General features: G+C 28.4%; 1 protein-coding gene and 1 long non-coding RNA gene across 3 annotated transcripts; one reads left to right on the plus strand and one right to left on the minus strand.

Moving 5' to 3' along the window:
* Positions 1 to 1698: 1698 nt before the first annotated feature.
* On the minus strand, positions 1699 to 5569 carry LOC136091637 (uncharacterized). 2 transcript variants are annotated; one of them, XR_010644143.1, is made up of 5 exons: positions 3507 to 5569; positions 2827 to 3425; positions 2543 to 2706; positions 2296 to 2447; positions 1699 to 2027 (listed from the first exon to the last, which is right to left on the minus strand). It is a non-coding gene; the product is annotated as an uncharacterized LOC136091637 (long non-coding RNA). The 2 variants fall into 2 exon arrangements; XR_010644144.1 differs by having other exon boundaries at positions 3516 to 5568.
* A 5390-nt stretch (positions 5570 to 10959) lies between these two features.
* On the plus strand, positions 10960 to 13923 carry LOC136091636 (tetratricopeptide repeat protein 28-like). The gene has a single exon (XM_065819346.1). It carries the CDS (start codon positions 10960 to 10962, stop codon positions 13522 to 13524), a length of 2565 nt encoding a protein of 854 aa, XP_065675418.1. The 3' UTR covers positions 13525 to 13923.
* The last annotated feature ends 6232 nt before the right edge of the window (positions 13924 to 20155 follow it).

Below are 20155 nucleotides of genomic sequence, written 5' to 3' on the forward strand. Positions count from 1 at the left end.
ATATATATATATATATATATGTATATATATATATATATATATATATATATATATATATATGTATGTATATATTAGATTAAGATAATAATACTTACATATATATATATATATATATATATATATATATATATATATATATATATATATATATATATATTAGATTAAGATAAAATTGAAAAAACAAAAAACAAAAACAATAAAATAACTCAAAAGTACACACAGACAAACACTTATATGTATATATATATATATATATATATATATATATATATATATATATATATATATATATATATATATATATATATATATATATATATATATATATATATATATATATATATATATATATATATATATATATATATATATATATATATATATATATATAGATTGATAGATAGATAAAATTAAAAAAAGAAAAACAATCAAATAACTCAAAAGTTAACGTGACCTAGCAAAACTTCTAAACTAGTTTTTCAAACACTGCTGTAGAGATTAAGCTTTATTCATATAATATGAGCATAAAAGATGATATAATGAGCATATAAGGCAAAACTAATCTGTTATAAAACTAAATAGCGTAAACTTTGTGATAAGATTTAAAAAGGTTTCACAAAATATAACAAGGTTAATTCGAGATTCATTATTTATCAAAGTTATGTTGCTATGTGAATCATCCAAATCTGCTTATTGTTGCCCAAACATTCTAAGCTGTTCATTGAAATAGGGTTTATATATTAAATAAAAATAATGCAAAAATGTGTTGATAACTTAATAACAAAATTAAATATTTATTTTTCTTATTTAGAATAAGATAATTATTTAAAGACAATTAAAAAATCTTTTTATTACTTATTTTATTAATCTTATAATCATTTCCTCAAAAAAAGTACACCAAAAAGCAAACGAGGAAAATAGGTAAGCAAGAAAAATAATCAGACAACTAACTTTAACCTCCATTATTTTTCATAATATGTAGCAGTTGAATAAGTTGAATTCTAAAATTTTAGGGTTTGCATCTTATTCAACCACTGAAATATGAGGTGCAGACTAATGTTTTAAAGTCTGCATTAATTTAACTACTACCAATAATATTGAAAAATAAATATCAACTCATTGTATTTGAAATCATGCAGCAAAGAATATATCTATTTTTAAAAAAAGTCAAAATATGAAACTTATAATATATATTCAGATAACTCATAGAAGTTGGCCTGACGTCTTGCCGAAATCTTTTATATCAGTATTAGATAGGCATTTTTTTACTTCATCCGGTCGTTGTCGGCCCGATAAACAAAATAAATCAAAAAATATACCGTGGGCAAACGACGTCGTCTTGACGCCTGCAAAGACACCATAATATGACTTAATTCTTAAATGTTTACAATGCGCAGGCTTAATAATAATAAGAAAATACTGACCAAGCGGGTTGACGTATTTCAAATACTTAAGTATAAGAAATAGGTCAATACGAGTGGTTAGTAATTGAAATTAAATTGATCAATCTTTCCCACCTTAAAAAAACTTAAGGGTCTCTTAAGGGACCCTGATAAAAATGTCCGCGCGGAATTTAAGGGTCTCTTAAGGGCTAGCCCTAAAGCGACCCCAAAAAAAAAACTACGCGTTACCACTCAAAAGATGAGTAGTAAAGCGTGGTTTTTTTAAATTCTTTTTTTTTTAATAAAATATAAAAAATATTTTTTAAATTTATTTATTATTACAATCCATATTACATAAACTGTTATATATTACATATTATTTACATAGTAATGCTATTCAAAATACAAGATATAAATATTTATTTAAAGATGTCTTTCGCTTCTTTTATCGAGGAGCGTTATCATCTTTGTTATCCTCTTCACTTTTCTCGTCACTGTCTGTATCTTTCGCGCCAATCGAAACTGCTGTTTTCTTACATTGCCGCAGCCGACCACCAGAGCAATCTCTGGCGTTATTGAAAAATTGTGTAACTTTTAACTCAATTTCTTTTTTCGTGATGTCGGGGAAAAAGTGAACAGTTGAAGCTATAAATACATCATATTAAAATAATCACTTAATAATAACTATTTATTAAGGAGACTGTTACATATAATCACATCGACAATATAAATATGCGTGCAAATTTAAGTAAACTGTTAACAACAATAGATTAAGAACTTTCGTTACTTCATTTTATTGTTTCAAACAGTGATCATAAATCAAATGGGTTACTCACAAGACTGCTATTTAAAATTTAATATCATAATATTTTTTATATCAAAATTATTCGAAGTAGCTCTTAATTTCACTCACTTTTAAGCAGATTTTCCATCAAAAAACTTGAGTTTGCGATGTGTTCCGGGCCTGTTGATCATTTTTTGCATGTCATGTGTCAGCAACTTATTAAGCACTCTTGAAATATGGTCATGGGCAGTCAACCCTCCTTCAAGCATCATCCATGACAGCTAAAAAAGATTAGAAATGTTTTATATAATTATTATTAAATTCTGAAATCAACAGTTTATGGCTACTTGCATATTCAGAAATAATAAAAACATACCATATTCTTTGGGTGCTTTTCAACTTCAGAATATTGCAGTACAGAATTAAAAATTGGAAACTGGATTTGGCTAATATTCTGATCAACAGGATCATTATAAAAGATAAAAGACCTTAGAATAGAATTTAGTTCACAAAAAATGTACGCATTCATAAGAAAGTGACCTGTTATGAAAGAAAATGATCTGTTACTAATGTTACTAAAAACAAATAATACTCTTATTTTCCATGAAAAAACATTGTAAAAAATAAATACCGAGCCTAAGCAATATAAAATATTCAAACCTTGTGCACTTAATGGTTCACCATTAAGATGATTGGAAATACCACACTATCATGCATCTGTAAAAAACTTAAATCAGTGGAATACCTGGGACTCAACTAAAATTTTTACAATAATAACAATAATACATATATATATATATATATATATATATATATATATATATATATATATATATATATATATATATATATATATATATATATATCAAGATAATACTTTTACGTGAAAAATAAATATTTTGCAGCATACATTTGTTTGATTAACTGTCTGTGGAACGCTTGAAATCGAACGAAATTAAAGACATAAACATAATCAAAATTATGATGCGAAAGATATATATCATAATTTTTAAAAAACTGCAGTTGCCTGGATATATACAGGTAATTGGAAACTAGAAATCTTTAAAAAATATATAGCAATAACACAAAATAGAATAGATCTCAAATTATCAAAAGCAGCAAATTTAAAATAAGTTATGTTCTGATGCAATAAAACTAGAATAAACCAATATTAAATATATTTATTTTGCCTTTAAGGTTTAGAAAAAGAAAAGAAAACATACATTAATTTGAAAACTTGTAGTTATTGGAGAGAAACACTAAAACAATAAAAAGCTGTTTCAATTATTTCAACTTATCATTTGAAAAATTATTGCAGATTTATCTGTTTATAAAATTACATTGCATACACTTGATGATGTTTGGATATTTGTTTCTTTTGTACTCTAAAAATAAGTAAAAACTTGATGCATTAGTTAAAAAAATCATTTAAATAACATTAATATAACTAGTTTTTAGCGGTGGCAGGGGCTTTAAAGCTGATTTAACAGCAGTATCCTGGTTATGTTGTGCCTAAAATATCAAAATATTTTATAGATAAAAAATTACTAAACAAACTACCTAAACTGCTGCAATAAATAAAACATTACTATTGACTCAGAACAAAAATCTGTATCAAAATTTCAGTCCTCAGAAGCTGCATGAAGTGAATGGATTAAAAAACATTTGTATAATAATTTCTTTAGAAAAAAAAAAAAAACTATAAAAAACTAAATAAACAGAAGATATAAACACATCTATAAATGTAGTTTTGTATTATATATTTACATAAACTGGAGGCAGTCATTGTCTATTTATGCCACAGACTGAGTTGAAATAATTTTGTATAAAATTTATTAATTGTTTTTTCATTTTCATTTCATAAACAAACTTTAAAGTTTCTTTCAGGGCGTCATAACTTGCCACACACTACAAAACTAAAACCTTATCATATATATATTCACAAAATAAAGCTTTTTATTGTAATTATTAAACAATATTATCAAATTATGGTGATTCAAATTTACCTCCATCATATTACCATTGTTTATCCCCATCAATTCAACTCTTTTACAAATTTTGAGTCTTTTGAATTCTTCAGGGTTCCATCCAACAATATCATCACTGATGATATTGTTGGATGGAACCCTGATGATGACATCAGGATGAACAATTGATATAGATTTATAAACAATAAATTAAAACATATTTTTGATTTATGTACTCCATCAGATATTTAAATTATTACTAAATTATGTAAAATAGAAATCAGTAATAGTTCAAAATTATTATTAACTAATTTTGATGATACAATGAAAAAAATTGATGTTGAAAGAAAAAGACAATTTAAATATGCCTTTTTTGTCATAAAATGCTTGAAATATTTAACATAGCATTATATTAGTAATATCTAATTTTAGTGCAAAATATTAAAACAATACTGGTTCTTTAACATACTTTGTTAAACACAATTCAAATTGTTTAAGTATTATTATATTTAAATATTAACAACATAAAATCTACTATGACATAAAAACAAAACTATCATTACATTAAAATGATTGACCTCATTAAACACTCATTGAGAGTCAACCCTTGAATATATTATTTGCAAATGGTGTAATAATGTAATCATTGCCATTATTAAAACAAATACATTTACAATCTTCACACCAGTTACAATGATATTAGACAGAGTAAGATACCTATACCAATTTAACTGGAAGGATAAGGATGAACAATTACCATGCTACGATTGATAAATTACATCTTTTTAATTAAACTATTTTTTTATTATTAAATTAAAGTTTTTTGACAATTACCACGCCATGATAGACAAAAATCATGCTTTTAAAAACAGCACATTTACAAAAACCATTCCGTAAAATGTTTTTCTTCCAAGTTTTAAAATTCCGTAAAATTTAAGTTGACTAAGGGCTAGCCCTGATTTTGCCCTAACAGATCCCTTATTAGGATTTGCTCTAAACAAACCCTTATGTTTAAAATTGATTAATATAGATAAGCTATTATAAATGTATATTGATAAAAAAAAAGCCAAAAAATATTTGCCCTTAATATACCATTAACCCTTAAGAGACCCTTAAGGGTCCCTTATGTCATTTTAAGGCAGGTTGTAAGTTTTTATCTGAAATATTTTAGACTTTTGCTCTCATATTTTCAAAGTTCTAAACCACAAAACTAATTCTTTAATATTACTCGAAATTTATATATACATATATATTAGGGTGGGTCAAAAAGTATAGTTTTAGCTGCACAAATCAAACATACTAAAAAAGGTGCTCCTCCATTTCCTGAATAAGATAGTATAAGAATTTTTGAATAAGAAATATTTTTAGTGGTCCCAACTGACCCTTGAATATTTAATGGGCCCCTAATATTATCTTACAAAAATTGTTTCAAAAGTATGTCAACCTGGTACTAAAAAAAAGCGAAATTTTATGAAATTTTCAAAAATGGTTGTTATTTTTTATAAATATAACTATTTTAGATTTTATTGCATAAAAATGATTGTTTTTTAACAATTTTAAAAAAAGGTTTTTTTAAAATTGTTAAAAAACAAAAAAAGTTTTTCAAGGATTTTTTTATAAATTTTTTTTAAATAAAAATTTTATAAAAAATAACAACCATTTTTTAAAATTTCATAAAATTTCGCTTTTTTTAAGTACCAGGTTTACATACTTTTGAAACAATTTTTGTAAGATAATATTAGGGGCCCATTAAATATTTAAGGGTCAGTTGGGACTACTAAAAATATTTCTTATTCAAAAATTTTTATACTATCTTATTCAGGAAATGGAGGAGCACCTTTTTTTAGTATGTTTGATTTGTGCAGCTAAAACTTTATACTTTTTGACCCACCCTAATATATATATATATATATATATATATATATATATATATATATATATATATATATATATATATATATATATATATATATATATATATATATATATATATATATATATATATATATATATGTACATATATACATATATATATTTCTAATTAATTGACATCGACCAGATGATGTAAAAAAATGCCTATCTAATACTGATATATAAGGATAAAAGATGTCGGCAAGAAATCAGGCTATTGTCCATATGTTATCTGAGATCTAATTTCATAAAAATTATGACTTTATTTTTTAAGTTCATAAAAATTAGCGCCTATATTATAAAATTGTTTTTCTTATCATTTTCATTAGTGTTTTATGTGAAGTTACAAAGACATTAAATCTTTCTTTTAGGAAAAGTTAAAGCGAAGGTTTACTATGTTTACATTTTATACAAAGTGCTATGAAAAAGCATAAAAAATTAATTTTTAATTGTTATTTTAAATTAATTATATATCCTAGTTACATTAGGAACATCTTCAAAATAAAATCAATTATTAGTTTTATTTTGAAGATATTGCTTTTTTTTTTAATTTTTTAGATTTTGCTGTTTATATAATTTACAATTTCCTTTCAAAAAAAAATTTAATTACAAATATATAAATAATAAACAGACAGGGGCTCAAAGAAGATATGATACCAACCTAAACTTTTCACAGAGCCCCTACAGATTATAACAATAATAGTAAAATATGGTAAACAAATCAAGTAAAAAAATTAGCTAAAAAATATTTAACTAATACATTAAAGTAAAAAATTTTCAAAAAACAATTAAAAATACAAATCTGCATCCTACATCACCAAAATTTTCTGAAATTTAGCACAAATGCTTAGAGACATAACTTAGGAAAGACTGTAAATTTTTTTAATAAATTTCCTATCCATTTAGGATTTACAGCAACATGAAGTTTGTTTGATTTTGACTGAAAAATGTCAGCAAAGTATGTAGGTATAAAAATATATTTGGTTATATAAATCATTAAAATCGATATTGAGAGAACTTTATAATGAGTTACCTAAAAAAGCTAAATTCCTAGAAGCCAAGAAAAGAGTCACATCCGGAATTCCACGAAGAATTGTCATCCATTTAGCTGTCTTCGAATTTATTTATTTCTGGAGCTCTGAATATGTACCAGTGGGGCTGGTGAGACGAATGTCTCTTTTCAATCTATTTAGAACTTTTAGTGCAATGGACTGGATTGATGCTGCTTCACATAATCTATGAGTTTCCTTCACTGAATCCTAGACTAGGAATAAATGGAGGAAACTAATAGATTGTGTAATTGTCGCTTTCATTATTGGAAATGAGGAACTACAATTACACACCTCTGAATACTTCTTTCGTGCTGGGGGTCTTATAAAAATAGTAACTTCTTGATCTTTTAAAGTTAAAACAACTGGCAGCAAAGAAGGGTTAGCGAGAGGGTTAAAATAGGATTTATTATTACCAAGTCTGGTTGAACCTCACATTCCCCACTGTTAGACAGCCGTAGTGTAGTGGTTAGAGAGGTTGTTTAAGAAGTAGGATTTCCAGGTTCGAAAATGAACTCTGACACATTTTCGCGTCACGGTAAGGAAGGAGGCGTGAACTTCCTAGATAAATGCACTTCCGAAGGTGCTCTGTGACAAGCCCGTTAGGTCTTCTTGAGGCGCTTAAATAACAAAAAAAAAAAAAAAAAAAAAAAAAAGATAAAGTTCTTCCTTCTGACTCTGATGTGTCACTTTGAAACTTGTTTAGCTCAGCTTTAGAGTAATCGATTGAGACCCCCACTTATCCACAGTCATTTAAATCACACATATTGAGTCCAGTAAATTAGACACAATGAGTGCAAAAATGCAAAAACTCAAATACTTGATAACTGCCCGGGTCCTGGTAGAGGCAAGGCGGCTTATTTGTCTAATAAATGCGACGCTATGATTCTCTCGTTTGCTTTAAAAGTCAAATACTACTTGAAAAAGTATTGTGAAATCAACAAGTGTCTCATTCGCTTTAACTTCTTCAACAACCGCATTGCTCACCCATGGAACTCACTACCTAACAAAGTTTTCAGTGCTATCAATGTCGACTGCTTCAATGAGTCAGTGTCGACTGATCAGCTATCATTATAGTTACGACAACGCATCATCTTTCGCGCAATCGAGCACGAGCTAGCATGGCTTACTGTTCATGGGCTCACGCAATACGCCTGGTTCCGTCTAAATCTACTACAACTAAATCCTATTTTTTTCGTAAAAAATAGTTTATAATTAATTATAACAATTGAATTTAAAATTCAAATTACTTTATCATGTGCATTTCTATTCTAAATACTGAAGTTTCAATCTCAAATACAAAAACTAAGCAGATTTTATATTGGCAGCCCTAAAAAATATTTTCTATTTATTGCTTTATTGTTTTAAAAAAGAAAAAAAAAAACGCATCGTCCTGCGCCCCTTTAAGCTTTACGCCGGTCAATTTTCCCCCTTGTGTGTGTTGTCATGCGTTTGTTTATAAAACCCAAAAATAAAGCTTTGATGGCGCGTATTGTATTATAAGATAAAAAGTATTGTATTATAAGATAAAAGAGGATTGCTTTTGAGTAAAATGATATAGCATAATAGATCAAAGTAATGCCAAAGCAACATTTCCTTGTTATTATTGACTCAGCAGTGTTATTATTAGCTCAACTACTTCTCTTTTTGAGTAAAATGAGTAGTTAGTTTATCACAAGATTTTTTATCACTTAAAATTATTTTGAAAATTATTTTAAAATTAAATTATTTCGCTTCATCGATAGAAAAATAAAAACGCTTCTTTGTTAATTTTAAAGAACTTATGAAAATCAAAGTGCACTTCAATTTTTTCTATAAAGAAAACGTTCTACTTTATATTTGCATATGCATTACATAGCGTATTTCTAGAGCATTGATAAAATTTTTTAACTTATCGATTTTGAAAATGGCAAATGTTTTAATAGCAAAATCGGTCTGCAAAAAAACATATGTTTCAAAAGTTGCAGCAGCAAAAATCAAAGAAAAAGTAGATCAATTAGTAAATTCAAATGAAAATAAGTTATTTAAAATCGATCATTTAAAACAAATAGAGAAAGAGCAATATAGAAGTTTGATCCATGAACTTGCTTATAAGAAATCTGCAGAAGAACTAAAGGACTTGACAATAATCATGAATGATCTGGGGCATTTAACTTCTTTTTTAGGAGATTTTAGCGGCGAGCTAAAATATTATACCGAGGCTGCAGTATTTTATCAATATGTCATTGCGATACTAGATCAGAAACTGAATGAAAAGTTAATAAGTATTGAAGATAAAAACAAATTTATAGAAGAACAGCATATAAATCCGTATCAACAGTTGGCCCATATACAAAAGCAATTATTTTTAGCAACTGGTGGCGACCAACAAAAAACGCCAAGTATACAAGAGGAAGCAGAGAATAATAAAAGTCTATTATCGACATTGCGTGGCAAAACTACTCAAGTAATAAAGGAGTTAGCATCCAAACGTGAACAGGTTGAAATGGATAATCAAGAAGAAAAATTAAAATATCAAAAGTTTTACGTAGATGTTGTAAGAGATTGCTTTGAAAACATAGCTGATGCAATGAAAAAGTTTTTAAAAAAACTATATTATGATAGTGAACAACAAATGGTAGTAACAAGGCCGTGTAAATTTGCAGTAATAGGACTAGGTTCATTGGCACTTAAGCAAATAACACCATATTCAGATTTTGAATTTGCTATTTTGACAGAGAATGATGACTATGAGAAAAGCGATAACTCTAAAATAAAAAATTATTTTAGGAATTTAAGCCACTTAGTAAACTTTAAGATTGTCAATTTAGGAGAAAGCATCATCCCCACAAGTAAATATGGTTTAGATCTGAGTCATCTAGTAAATGTAGCGGTTAACTTAGATTTAGGAGGTAAAACACCACTCGGAAGAATAGAGGGCGATAAAATATATTATTTAATACAACCAATTGATATGATGCTTAGTTATGTATGTAATAAAGAAAATTGGGCAAGTAATGATAAAGAAAATTGGGCAAGTAATATTGATAAAAACTTACCATACATATTGCAAAATGTGTGTTATATTTATGGAGATAATAAACTTGTTGAAACTTATAAAAAAAAAGTTACAGAGTTTTTGCATAGTCATGAAAACGAACAAACCAGATTTAACTGTGAGTTAAGAGCCATTAAAATACTCAATGAAGGTATATCAGAGCTTGAATACCTTCATACAACACCATATCTTAAACCAAAAGAAACTTATTTTAAAGGTGATATACATAAATTTCAACCTGAATTTTTTGATACAGAAGGTCAATTATTTGACGTAAAACAAGAAATTTATCGGTTACCTGATCGCATGATACATAATCTTGGTTTGTATTATGGTATTGAAGAAAATAGTGCTTGGGATATATTAGATAAACTAGAGGTTAAAGGATTTATTAATTCACAGGCAGCACTTAATCTAAAATATATTATATCTTTTGCTACTTTCATCAGATTAAAAACTTTAAATTCTCATTCACAAAGCACAGAGAGACGGTATGTCAGTATTTGTCAGACGAGCTAAAACTGAATCTGAACTTAAAGAGAGATCTAAGCAGATATTTTACTTAGCTAAAGCAGATTTGGAAGAATACGGCGAGTTGTTTCAATATTTTTATACAGCGTTGCCCTTTCATGAAATGATAAAAGATTTTTGCAATCAATATCAGACATTAGACGAAACATGCAGACAATCTTTTTTTAAGAACAGCAATTTTTACAAAGATGATTGTGCTACAAAAGGTTTTATTTATTTTAGATTAGCGTAATATAAAAATGCCGAGAGCAATTTCAAGAAAGCGTTAGATGATCCAAATAATAACAATATTTGCCATATGCAAATAGGAGAAACATTAGGACGTTTATATCTTAGTATTGGTAATTACGAACAGGCTATTAAGCAGTTTGAGTATTGTTCTAAAACTATAAAACTGCTTTCTTGTGAGGACCCTCATATTAGCATTTTTAGCGGAGAGTCTTTAAATAACTTAGGGGTCGCTTATAGTTCTAAAAATCGTTATGATAAGGCAGTTGAATGCTACAACAATGGTCTAAAGATTTACAAATTTATATACAAAGATGAGCCTCACCCAAACGTTGCCTCCTGTTTAAATAACTTAGGAGAAGCCTATAGAAATACAGGTCAATACGATCAGGCAATAGAAAAATTTAAAGAAAGTTTAAAGGTTATAAAATTAATATGCCAAAGTAAATCTCATCCAAGTTTTGCTGCTTCTTTAAATAATCTAGGATTAGTATACAACCGAAAAAAAAATTATGATAAAGCAATTAAATATTATGAGAAAAGTTTAAAGATTCACAAGCTTATTTACAAAGATGAACCACACCCTCGGGTTGCAGATTGTTTAAACAATATTGCAATAACTTATCGAGCCAATGGACAATTTAATCAGACCATCAAGTATTACAAAAAAAGTCTTAAGATTTATAAATTTGTTTACCAAGATGAATTTCACCCAGTTGTTGCTGATACTCTATATAATTTAGGGATAGCCTTTACGGGAAAGATGCAGTATGATGAAGCTGTTAGGTATTATGGTGAGTGCATACAAATTTACAAATACATTTACCATGATAAACCTCACCAAAATATTGCTTTATCTTTCAAAAATATTGGAGCTGTTTATAACGCAAAAGGGCAATATGACAAGGCAATTGAGTGTTATGAAGAGAGTCTTAAAGTTTACAAACTAATTTATCAAGATAAACCTCACCCTGGTGTGGTTATTGTTTTAAATTCTCTAGGAAAAGTGTATAAAAATAAAACTAAATATGACCAGGCAATAAAATACTATGAGGAAAGCCTATTGATGGAAAAGTTGATTCATCAAGATAAACCTGATGCTAGTGTTGCCGATAGTTTACAAAATCTCGGAATGTTGTTTAAACTTGTTGGAAAATATGATTTAGCAATTAAGTATTTCGAGGAGAGTCTAAAATTGAAAAAGGCAATTTATAAAGATGAACATCATTCTAGTTATTCTATTACTTTAAATTTGCTTGGATTTGTCTATGCTGATACAGGTGATTATGATCAAGCAATAAACTACTCTATGCAAAACTTAAACTTAAATAAACTAGTTTATAAAAACCAACCTCATCCTGATATTGTTGATTGTTTAAATAATCTTGGATTAATTTACAGTGATAAACGGCAATATGATCAAGCAATTAACTGCTTTGAGCAGAGTCTGGCAATGAATAAACTTATATATCATGATAAACCTCACCCTAGTATTGTTATTATTTTAAATTCTCTAGGATATATGTATAAAAATAAAACCAAATATCATCAGGCAATCAAGTATTATGAGGAAAGCCTAGCGATGAAAAAATTGATTCATCAAGATAAACCTAACCTTAGTGTTGCTGATACTTTACAAAATCTAGGAGTGTTGTATAAACTTGTTAGAAAATATGATTTGGCAATTAAATATTGCGAGGAAAGCCTTAAAGTGAAAAAATTTATTCATAAAGATGAACATCATCCAAGTTACTCTAGTTCTTTAATTTCTCTGGGATCAGCCTATTCTGATGCAGGTGATTATGATCAAGCGATCAACTACTTTATGCAAAACCTAAGTTTAAACAAACTAATTCATCAAAATCAACCTCATCCTGATGTTGTTGATAGTTTAAATAATCTTGGGTTAATTTACTGCGATAAAGGGCAAGATGATCAAGCAATTAACTGCTATGAGCAGAGTCTAGCAATGAATAAACTTATCTACCAGGATAAATCTCACCCTAGTGTTGCTTATTCTTTCAATAGTCTTGGGTTACTTTATGTTAGTATAGAAAAGTATGATCAGGCGGTTAAGTACTGTGAGGAGAGCCTCAAAATTTATAAACTAATCTACCAAAATGAACAACATCCAAATGTTGCTCATTCTTTATGTAATTTAGGTATAGCTTATTTCTCTAAAGAAAACTATGATCAGGCAATTCACTACTATGAGCAGAGCCTACAGATGGAAAAACTTATATATAAAAATCAACCTAATCCTAGAACTGCTGGAATTTTAGATAACCTTGGGTTAATTTATGCTACTAAAAAGCAACACAAAGATGCCATAAATTTCTATGAGCAAAGCCTAGACATAAAAAAACTTATCCTCCAGCATCAACCTCATCCTAGTGTTGCTATTTCATTAAACAATCTTGGATTGGTTTATGCTGATATAGAGCAATATGACCAAGCAATTAAATATCATCAGCAAGCTTTGCAAGTTATACAAGTTTTTGAGAACCATCCCTATACAGCTAATATACAAAAAAAATTTCAAAAAACAGAGGCAGCATTTATTGAAAAAACTTCTTCAAATCCGCAAGAGATACCCTCATTAATGCTGCGTCAACAACAATCAAGCCCGCAATAGATACCCTTGTTAATTCTTCGTCAGGAACAATCAAGCTAGTTCGTTCAATTTTTCTTTAGGATATTTTAGTATTTTATTTAGTTTATTGTGTTATGAACACTATAAAGTTGTGCTTTTAAAAAATAGAAAAATAAGAAGAAAAAAAGTAGAATTGTTTTTACCTCAATGTATATATGAATGAGCACTTTAAGTTTTCAAACACGATTTGAACTTCATAGTTTATTTCAAGTAAAAGTTTTTTGATTCAATAAAAAAAATTATGAAATTTTTTTTTTCAAAATATATTACAATTGTAATTAATTGTAATTGCAGTTAATATTTGTAAACCCTTTTGTAATTGTTATTAATAATTGTAAATTCTTTAAAGAGTTTAATAATACCATAAAAATTACAAATTCAGATGTGTCAACATTCAACAAATTCTGTTTAAGTGTTTGCTTAGTTTAACTATGAGGAAAATTATGTTGATAAAGAGTGTTATGAATATATATACATAGTTACGGCAAAACTAGTAAGACATTTGTATATAATATTTACTTTTAAAATTTTTAAATCTAATATATTTTTTTGTATTTGTACTTTCAAAAAAACTTTTAAAAACCCTATTTTACATCTTCTGTGCCCCTCATGTCTTCTGTGCCCCTCATCTCAATCATAGTTCTTCTCAGTACATCCAAGTTTTTGAAATATACCAAAAGCCTTTTTGAATTTGAGGTGTTTTTGTAATTTTGTTGCACTTTGTTGTATCACAAGTGTCAGAAGTAACAAACAAATCAGAAAGATATGTACTTAGTGATTCAAACTAGAACTGGAAATTTACCCCCACGATTCTCTTTAGCGTTCTTAGATTTAGGGTTGATGCAAACTTGTTTACACCATATTTTTACAATCCAGTTTACTTTAAACAAATAGGAGATTTTAAGCAGTTAATGCACCTGCAGCTGAAAAAAGTTATCTACGTTTAAAAGGTCAAAATGATAGTAATAATAAGTAAAGCTTTTATATTTTTCTTTGCTCTTCGGTACTCTTCCTAAAGCTTCACTTTATTAAACTCTTTCTTTTAAACATTCGTAAATTTGTTCGTTCAGAAAATAATGAACCCCAAAAATGCATTACCAAGAACCAAAGGAAGCGGTTTTCCTTCTTTTTGATTCTCAATCAATCAAGCATGTTGAATATCCTTTCTTAATGGCTGATTATTCTTCATGAACCTTTTATTTTTTTTATTTTTTAACGGCTAATTGTTCTTTAGGGTGAACCATTAGGATAGTGCTTGGCACTTTTCACAAATTCCAGTTGGCACTTGAGGACCGTTGAAATCAATTTCATGATAGAAAACTTACCACTGAACTGCTATTGTTTAAATAAAACACTACTCTATTGCATAAATAACATACATGCTAAGCATGATGCTTTCATAGCAACTTGACAAAAACAAAAAAGATGCTAGATAACATTTGTCTACCTCTTTTATGCAAGCAAAATTGTTTTTTAAACGAATATCTGAATAGTATAGAAGAAGTTTAATTTCTGATCAACTTGATCAGAAATTACATGCTACCATTATATCAATGGCGTTCCATCGTCTAACCAGCCGTAAACCATTGAAGGAAATTACATGCTACCATTATATCAATGGCGTTCCATCGTCTAACCAGTCGTAAACCATTGAAGGAAGCTCCATTCTAATCCCAGTAGAAACCCAGATTTAATTTGTTTAAGATTCTTTACACCATATAGGACCCATCTGGAACCTTGAGCAATCCCCAGCCTGAACCTTGTCCCAGTGATCCCAGCTCAATCTCAGTCAATCCTGCCTGGGACCCAGTTGGAATAATTAACTGGGATAAATTATTATTACATTTTCTATTTTTTAACTTTTACTATCAATTAAACTATATTAGAGGCGAGTCCACAAATGCCTAGCAATGATGATATCAGAGTATACTCACGGATAAGAGCAATACTTTTTGAGAAAAAAATATTGCTCTTATTCGTGAAATAAAAAATACTTTGATTTGCTCGTTAGCAACTCCATCGTTGAGCTTCATTTAAAAAATATTCGCGTTTGTGTATACGCTCAACCAGTTTTGTCAGCACCTCATTGACTTAGACTTACATAAAGAAATACATTAAATGTGCTGCATCCTGAACTTGTTTGTATTGAGTGATCGGAAATAAGTAATATTTAGGTGAACACAAGCCAAAATAGCCGATGAGTGTGCTGAAAGTATAATCAAGAAACTAAACTCTTTAAATTACCAAAAACTGGTACGTAACGTGATGACAACAATAATTCAGTCTAACTATATTAATTGGATTGAGGCTCACTTTTTTGGCATTGTTAAATAAATCTCAAGGAATAAGTCAGCTAAAAAGTGCACTCTAACCAAATGGCGTGAGAATGCTAAAGCTTTGACTTCTGTACCCTTTTTTAAGTTGCCCCGTAACCTAATCCCCAGCCTGCTTTACAACTCTAACCCAAACCGAAGCCTAAGTTAATTCTAGCTCTGAGAACTCAAAAACCTCAGGTAACTGATGAGGAATAGAACGTAGAAGCGATGAAACAGCTCTTAAGAAATTTGAGTTGGTTGACGTTTTCTGTTTTGAACAATCAGCTCAAAACTTACGAAGCCACACTCTCGATGGGCCATAGATTAGAATCTGAAGCACTGACAAAATGTTTCCAAGTATTATAGAGTATCAATAAAGTAAAAAACAAGATTCATAACACAAAGTCTCTCTAATTCTTGTAGTTTAAATGGAAAAGAATACTTTCAAAATTGCCAACGCTTATGGTAATGTTTGAGCAGAAAACATTGTGAAGCAGACAGTATACCTTTTTTTTTTTTGTTTTTGTAAAAATTATTGAGTTGAAGGAAAATATTTTTAACAAGGGCTCTGGCTGTTCCTCAGTCTCTGTAAATCACTGTAGATTAGATTCACTTAATACTATCCGTTTCGTTCAGTTCCGTTCATTTGCATATCTAAGTGATATGTCAATAATGTGAATAATACAAATAACATATGTTTTGAATGAACCATTCTTTCTTCAAAATACCTATCAGGTGGTTATGTGGACCGTAAACTAAGGACAGTACTCATCTCTGAGAGCTATGCTTTGATGGTATCAGTTTTCTAGTGAAAGTAAGCAGTTATTCAAGATTTAAGCACCAAAGTCCAACACTCTCATTCAAGGGTTTTGAATTTTTGAATAGACTATACCCGATCTACATAGCAAGCATAAAGACTTTGTGATTGACCTTCTCATCATGCAAGCTCTCAGTACAATAGTAGAAGACTAAAAAATAAGCTGAATACCTTAAGATATGGAAAAATAGATTATTTTTAACATCGTTCAACAGCTATTTATTGAAATTTATTAGCTTGTAAATAACAATGTTGATAAATTATCAAAAAATTTCAGTCTGAAAGACTCGATTATAACCAGGAATAGTCTGATTGTTGATGAGCTACCATTATTGCGTGGTGAAGGTGTGTATATTTATGAATAAGTTGACATCTTTAACCGCTTCAGGTCTACTGGGATGGCATGGGTTGCTTTACTTAAAAAAACAAAAGTCCACGTCTTAAAAAAGATCAAACCTCAAACTGTATTTGTTCTCCAAGCAAGGGCTAAGAGGTCAAACTAGCATGGTATCAAAACGATTTAGTAGAGCTAACAATTCAGATTGTACCAAATATAATAGCAAAAAACTAAACTGGTAGATTGCGCATCTTCATTCCAATAATTTTTATGGTCACTCAATAATTTGGCATTTGCCTGTTGGTGGCTTCAAGATAGCTTAACTGCAGCAAGAAGATATTCGGTAACACCAGACGATGCTCCAGAAGGCTATGTCCTAAAATACAATATCATACAGATGCTTGGATACTCAAATTGAGATCCAAGCATCTGCATGATACTCACAACAACTATTTGCTTGTCTGTGATACTATGTCTCTATCCGCAGCCTAGCTAAGTCAGTACCAGCAAAAGCTGGTTGAAAAGCTCAGGTGAATACACTGAAATTGTATCTAACTTACACTTCAAAGAGCAACATATATTATATAAACATTTATAGAAACCTTAAGCTTTATCAATCGCAAGCAACTTTCTTGTTTTTCTCCTTGAATCATTGATGTTCTTACAATAATCACTAAAGTTGTACCGTTTGGAGATTTCTTGCATGTCTTTTATATATTATCGGTTTCGACTTTGCTGTTGATGTATACAGGAGCTGGCGTTCAGGCCATATTTTGCCTTGATCTAATTGTAACAGAAGCCAAACATTAAGTGCTTGAAGTTATCCAGCACTACTTTCCCGATGTAATTGGTCTTATTTAGTTTATGTTTATTCTTTTTGCTATGGATGGCTGCAAGATCGAATGTTTTGTGACTAAGGTATGCTAGGTCAACAGCTAAACATTTTATCCTATCTTGTTCATTAGAGCGGACGAGGTCAAGATTTTACGAACAGCTTCACATGTTTTTACAAACACTTGGTTGTTCTTAAGCTTAAAAAATCTCATTTCAAAATTTGATACAACTTTTGCTTAAAACTTAGTATTAAGCTGTATATAGAATGTCATCAATGGTTTCTGCCCAAACCTTATAGTTTGATGAATGCAAGTTGTCGCCATTCCTAGAAAATTCCATTATTAGAGTTATAAAGGCCAAGTGCGGGGAGAGTAAAGTGAGAGGTAAAGGAATTAGCAAAATTATTGCTTTGTAAATAGAAAATAAATGAATCATACAAAAGTGAGGATAAATAGTCAAGCCCACTAAACCGGTTTATACGAGAAAGTCAAAACATCTCTCAGCCTACTTGATGCTAAATGGATCCTCAAGATGGTATTAACACTAAAGTCATATGTATGCAATGCATGACTACTAAACGATTCGGTCAGTCAGTCACTCAGTTTTATCCAGAACAATAGGTAGCTCTTCACGGAAGTCAGTCTGGTCTGTGGTGGCGTCAAATTTTCACTTTACATCTACTTGGTTTGACATAACGCTAAAAAAAAAATTTGTACTGTGTAAAATACTTTTAAAAAGCAATATTTGAAAGCTGTGTATTTACACAGCTTTCAAATATTACTTTTTAAAAGTATCAACACCTTCTCTTAAATATTTCAGTTTTTCTCAAAAATTTAAATAATATACTTAATGATTTATTATAAAATCCCCATTAGCATTTATTGCTATTAATTGAAGAAAGCTTTATACGTTAGTAGGACATAAACTTTATAGTATTGTTAAATTGATATTTTCATTTATTCTTATTTACAATTTTTTTTATTATTAGGATTCGATAAAACATTTTTTAACTTTGATTCATCAAGTAAATATGTAAAGCAAAAAATTTAATTGCTTAAAGTATAATAATAAAAAAAATATAAGTAATTTATTTATTATTAAAACTGAAAAATACAAATACTATTTAACGCGCATGCCTACGAAAATTTATTGTAATTGCTATAATGCCGTTAACCGAACTGGATATTCCCAAATTGGTCACGACTCCTTATAATGTTTTGTCTTTAATAAAGCTTTCTTATTTGCAATATTTATTTTATGCTCTTGCCAATTATATATAATAATTTTTCATAACAAAAAAATAAAGTTACACACGTTTTATTAATATGCATACGCTAATAATATATAATATCACACGTTCAATTAATATCTAAATAATTGTTTTAGATATAAGTTTCACTGGAACTTCTATAAATGATATACAATAATATTTGAGAAAAAAAAGTTTTTACACACATATTAATGATATGCATACACTATTAATATATAATATCACACGTTCAATTTACATCAAAATAATTGTTTTAGACATAAGCTGAAACTTAACAATTAAAAACATGATAATAAAAAATAATTTACTAAAACTTTCAGTAAATAATTTACTGAATATTATATGATTTTGATAATTTTTGATAATATTACAATTAAAAGTATTAATTAAAAGTATTACTAATTAATTGTATTACAATTAATATTAAATGGTTTGAAAATTACAAATAGCAAATTACATTTCTTTTTTTATTGTTGATAAATAAAATAATCACTTACTTTTTATTTTTAATAGTTGATATTTTTAATCAACAACTTTTAGTACTTTTAAGGATTCTAAATCTTTAATTTAATTGAGATTAATGAAACAAGGATTGTGATAAGCAAAAATCAATATAGCAGCATAATTTTTCTTTTTTATTAATTTTTAGTTATTATTAATTATTACTACCAATTAGGGTTGCCATTCTCCTCTTTTTTACAAAATAAAAAAGTTAAAATTGCAATATATTAAATAAAGTATTGCTGTGTTTTAGTGAATCTTCATATGTGTTTTTAGCAATCTTTTTATTGTCACGATTACTCAGCATTATTGTTTTTAATTTGATATAAAACTTACAAAGAAGAATGACAACTTGTTTAAATTTCGAAAAAATAATTTTACACTACATTTTAGTACCTATTGGTTTAACCATATATTTTTTTACTATGCAACAATATGTGCTGTTTTAGATTGCTATTTCAGCGTTACCAAGGTAGCAGGATATGATGATATGTTTTGTTATTTTTGTAAAAATTATGCTGTACTTATGCTTTTTTTTA

This window comes from Hydra vulgaris, chromosome 15 (assembly GCF_038396675.1).
Source record: "Hydra vulgaris chromosome 15, alternate assembly HydraT2T_AEP".
NCBI classification, from domain to species: Eukaryota; Metazoa; Cnidaria; class Hydrozoa; order Anthoathecata; family Hydridae; genus Hydra; species Hydra vulgaris.

Excerpts from the sequence above, each read along its gene's own strand:
- LOC136091636 (XM_065819346.1), top strand. The coding sequence starts at position 10,960 with ATGCAAATAGGAGAAACATTAGGACGTTTATATCTTAGTATTGGTAAT.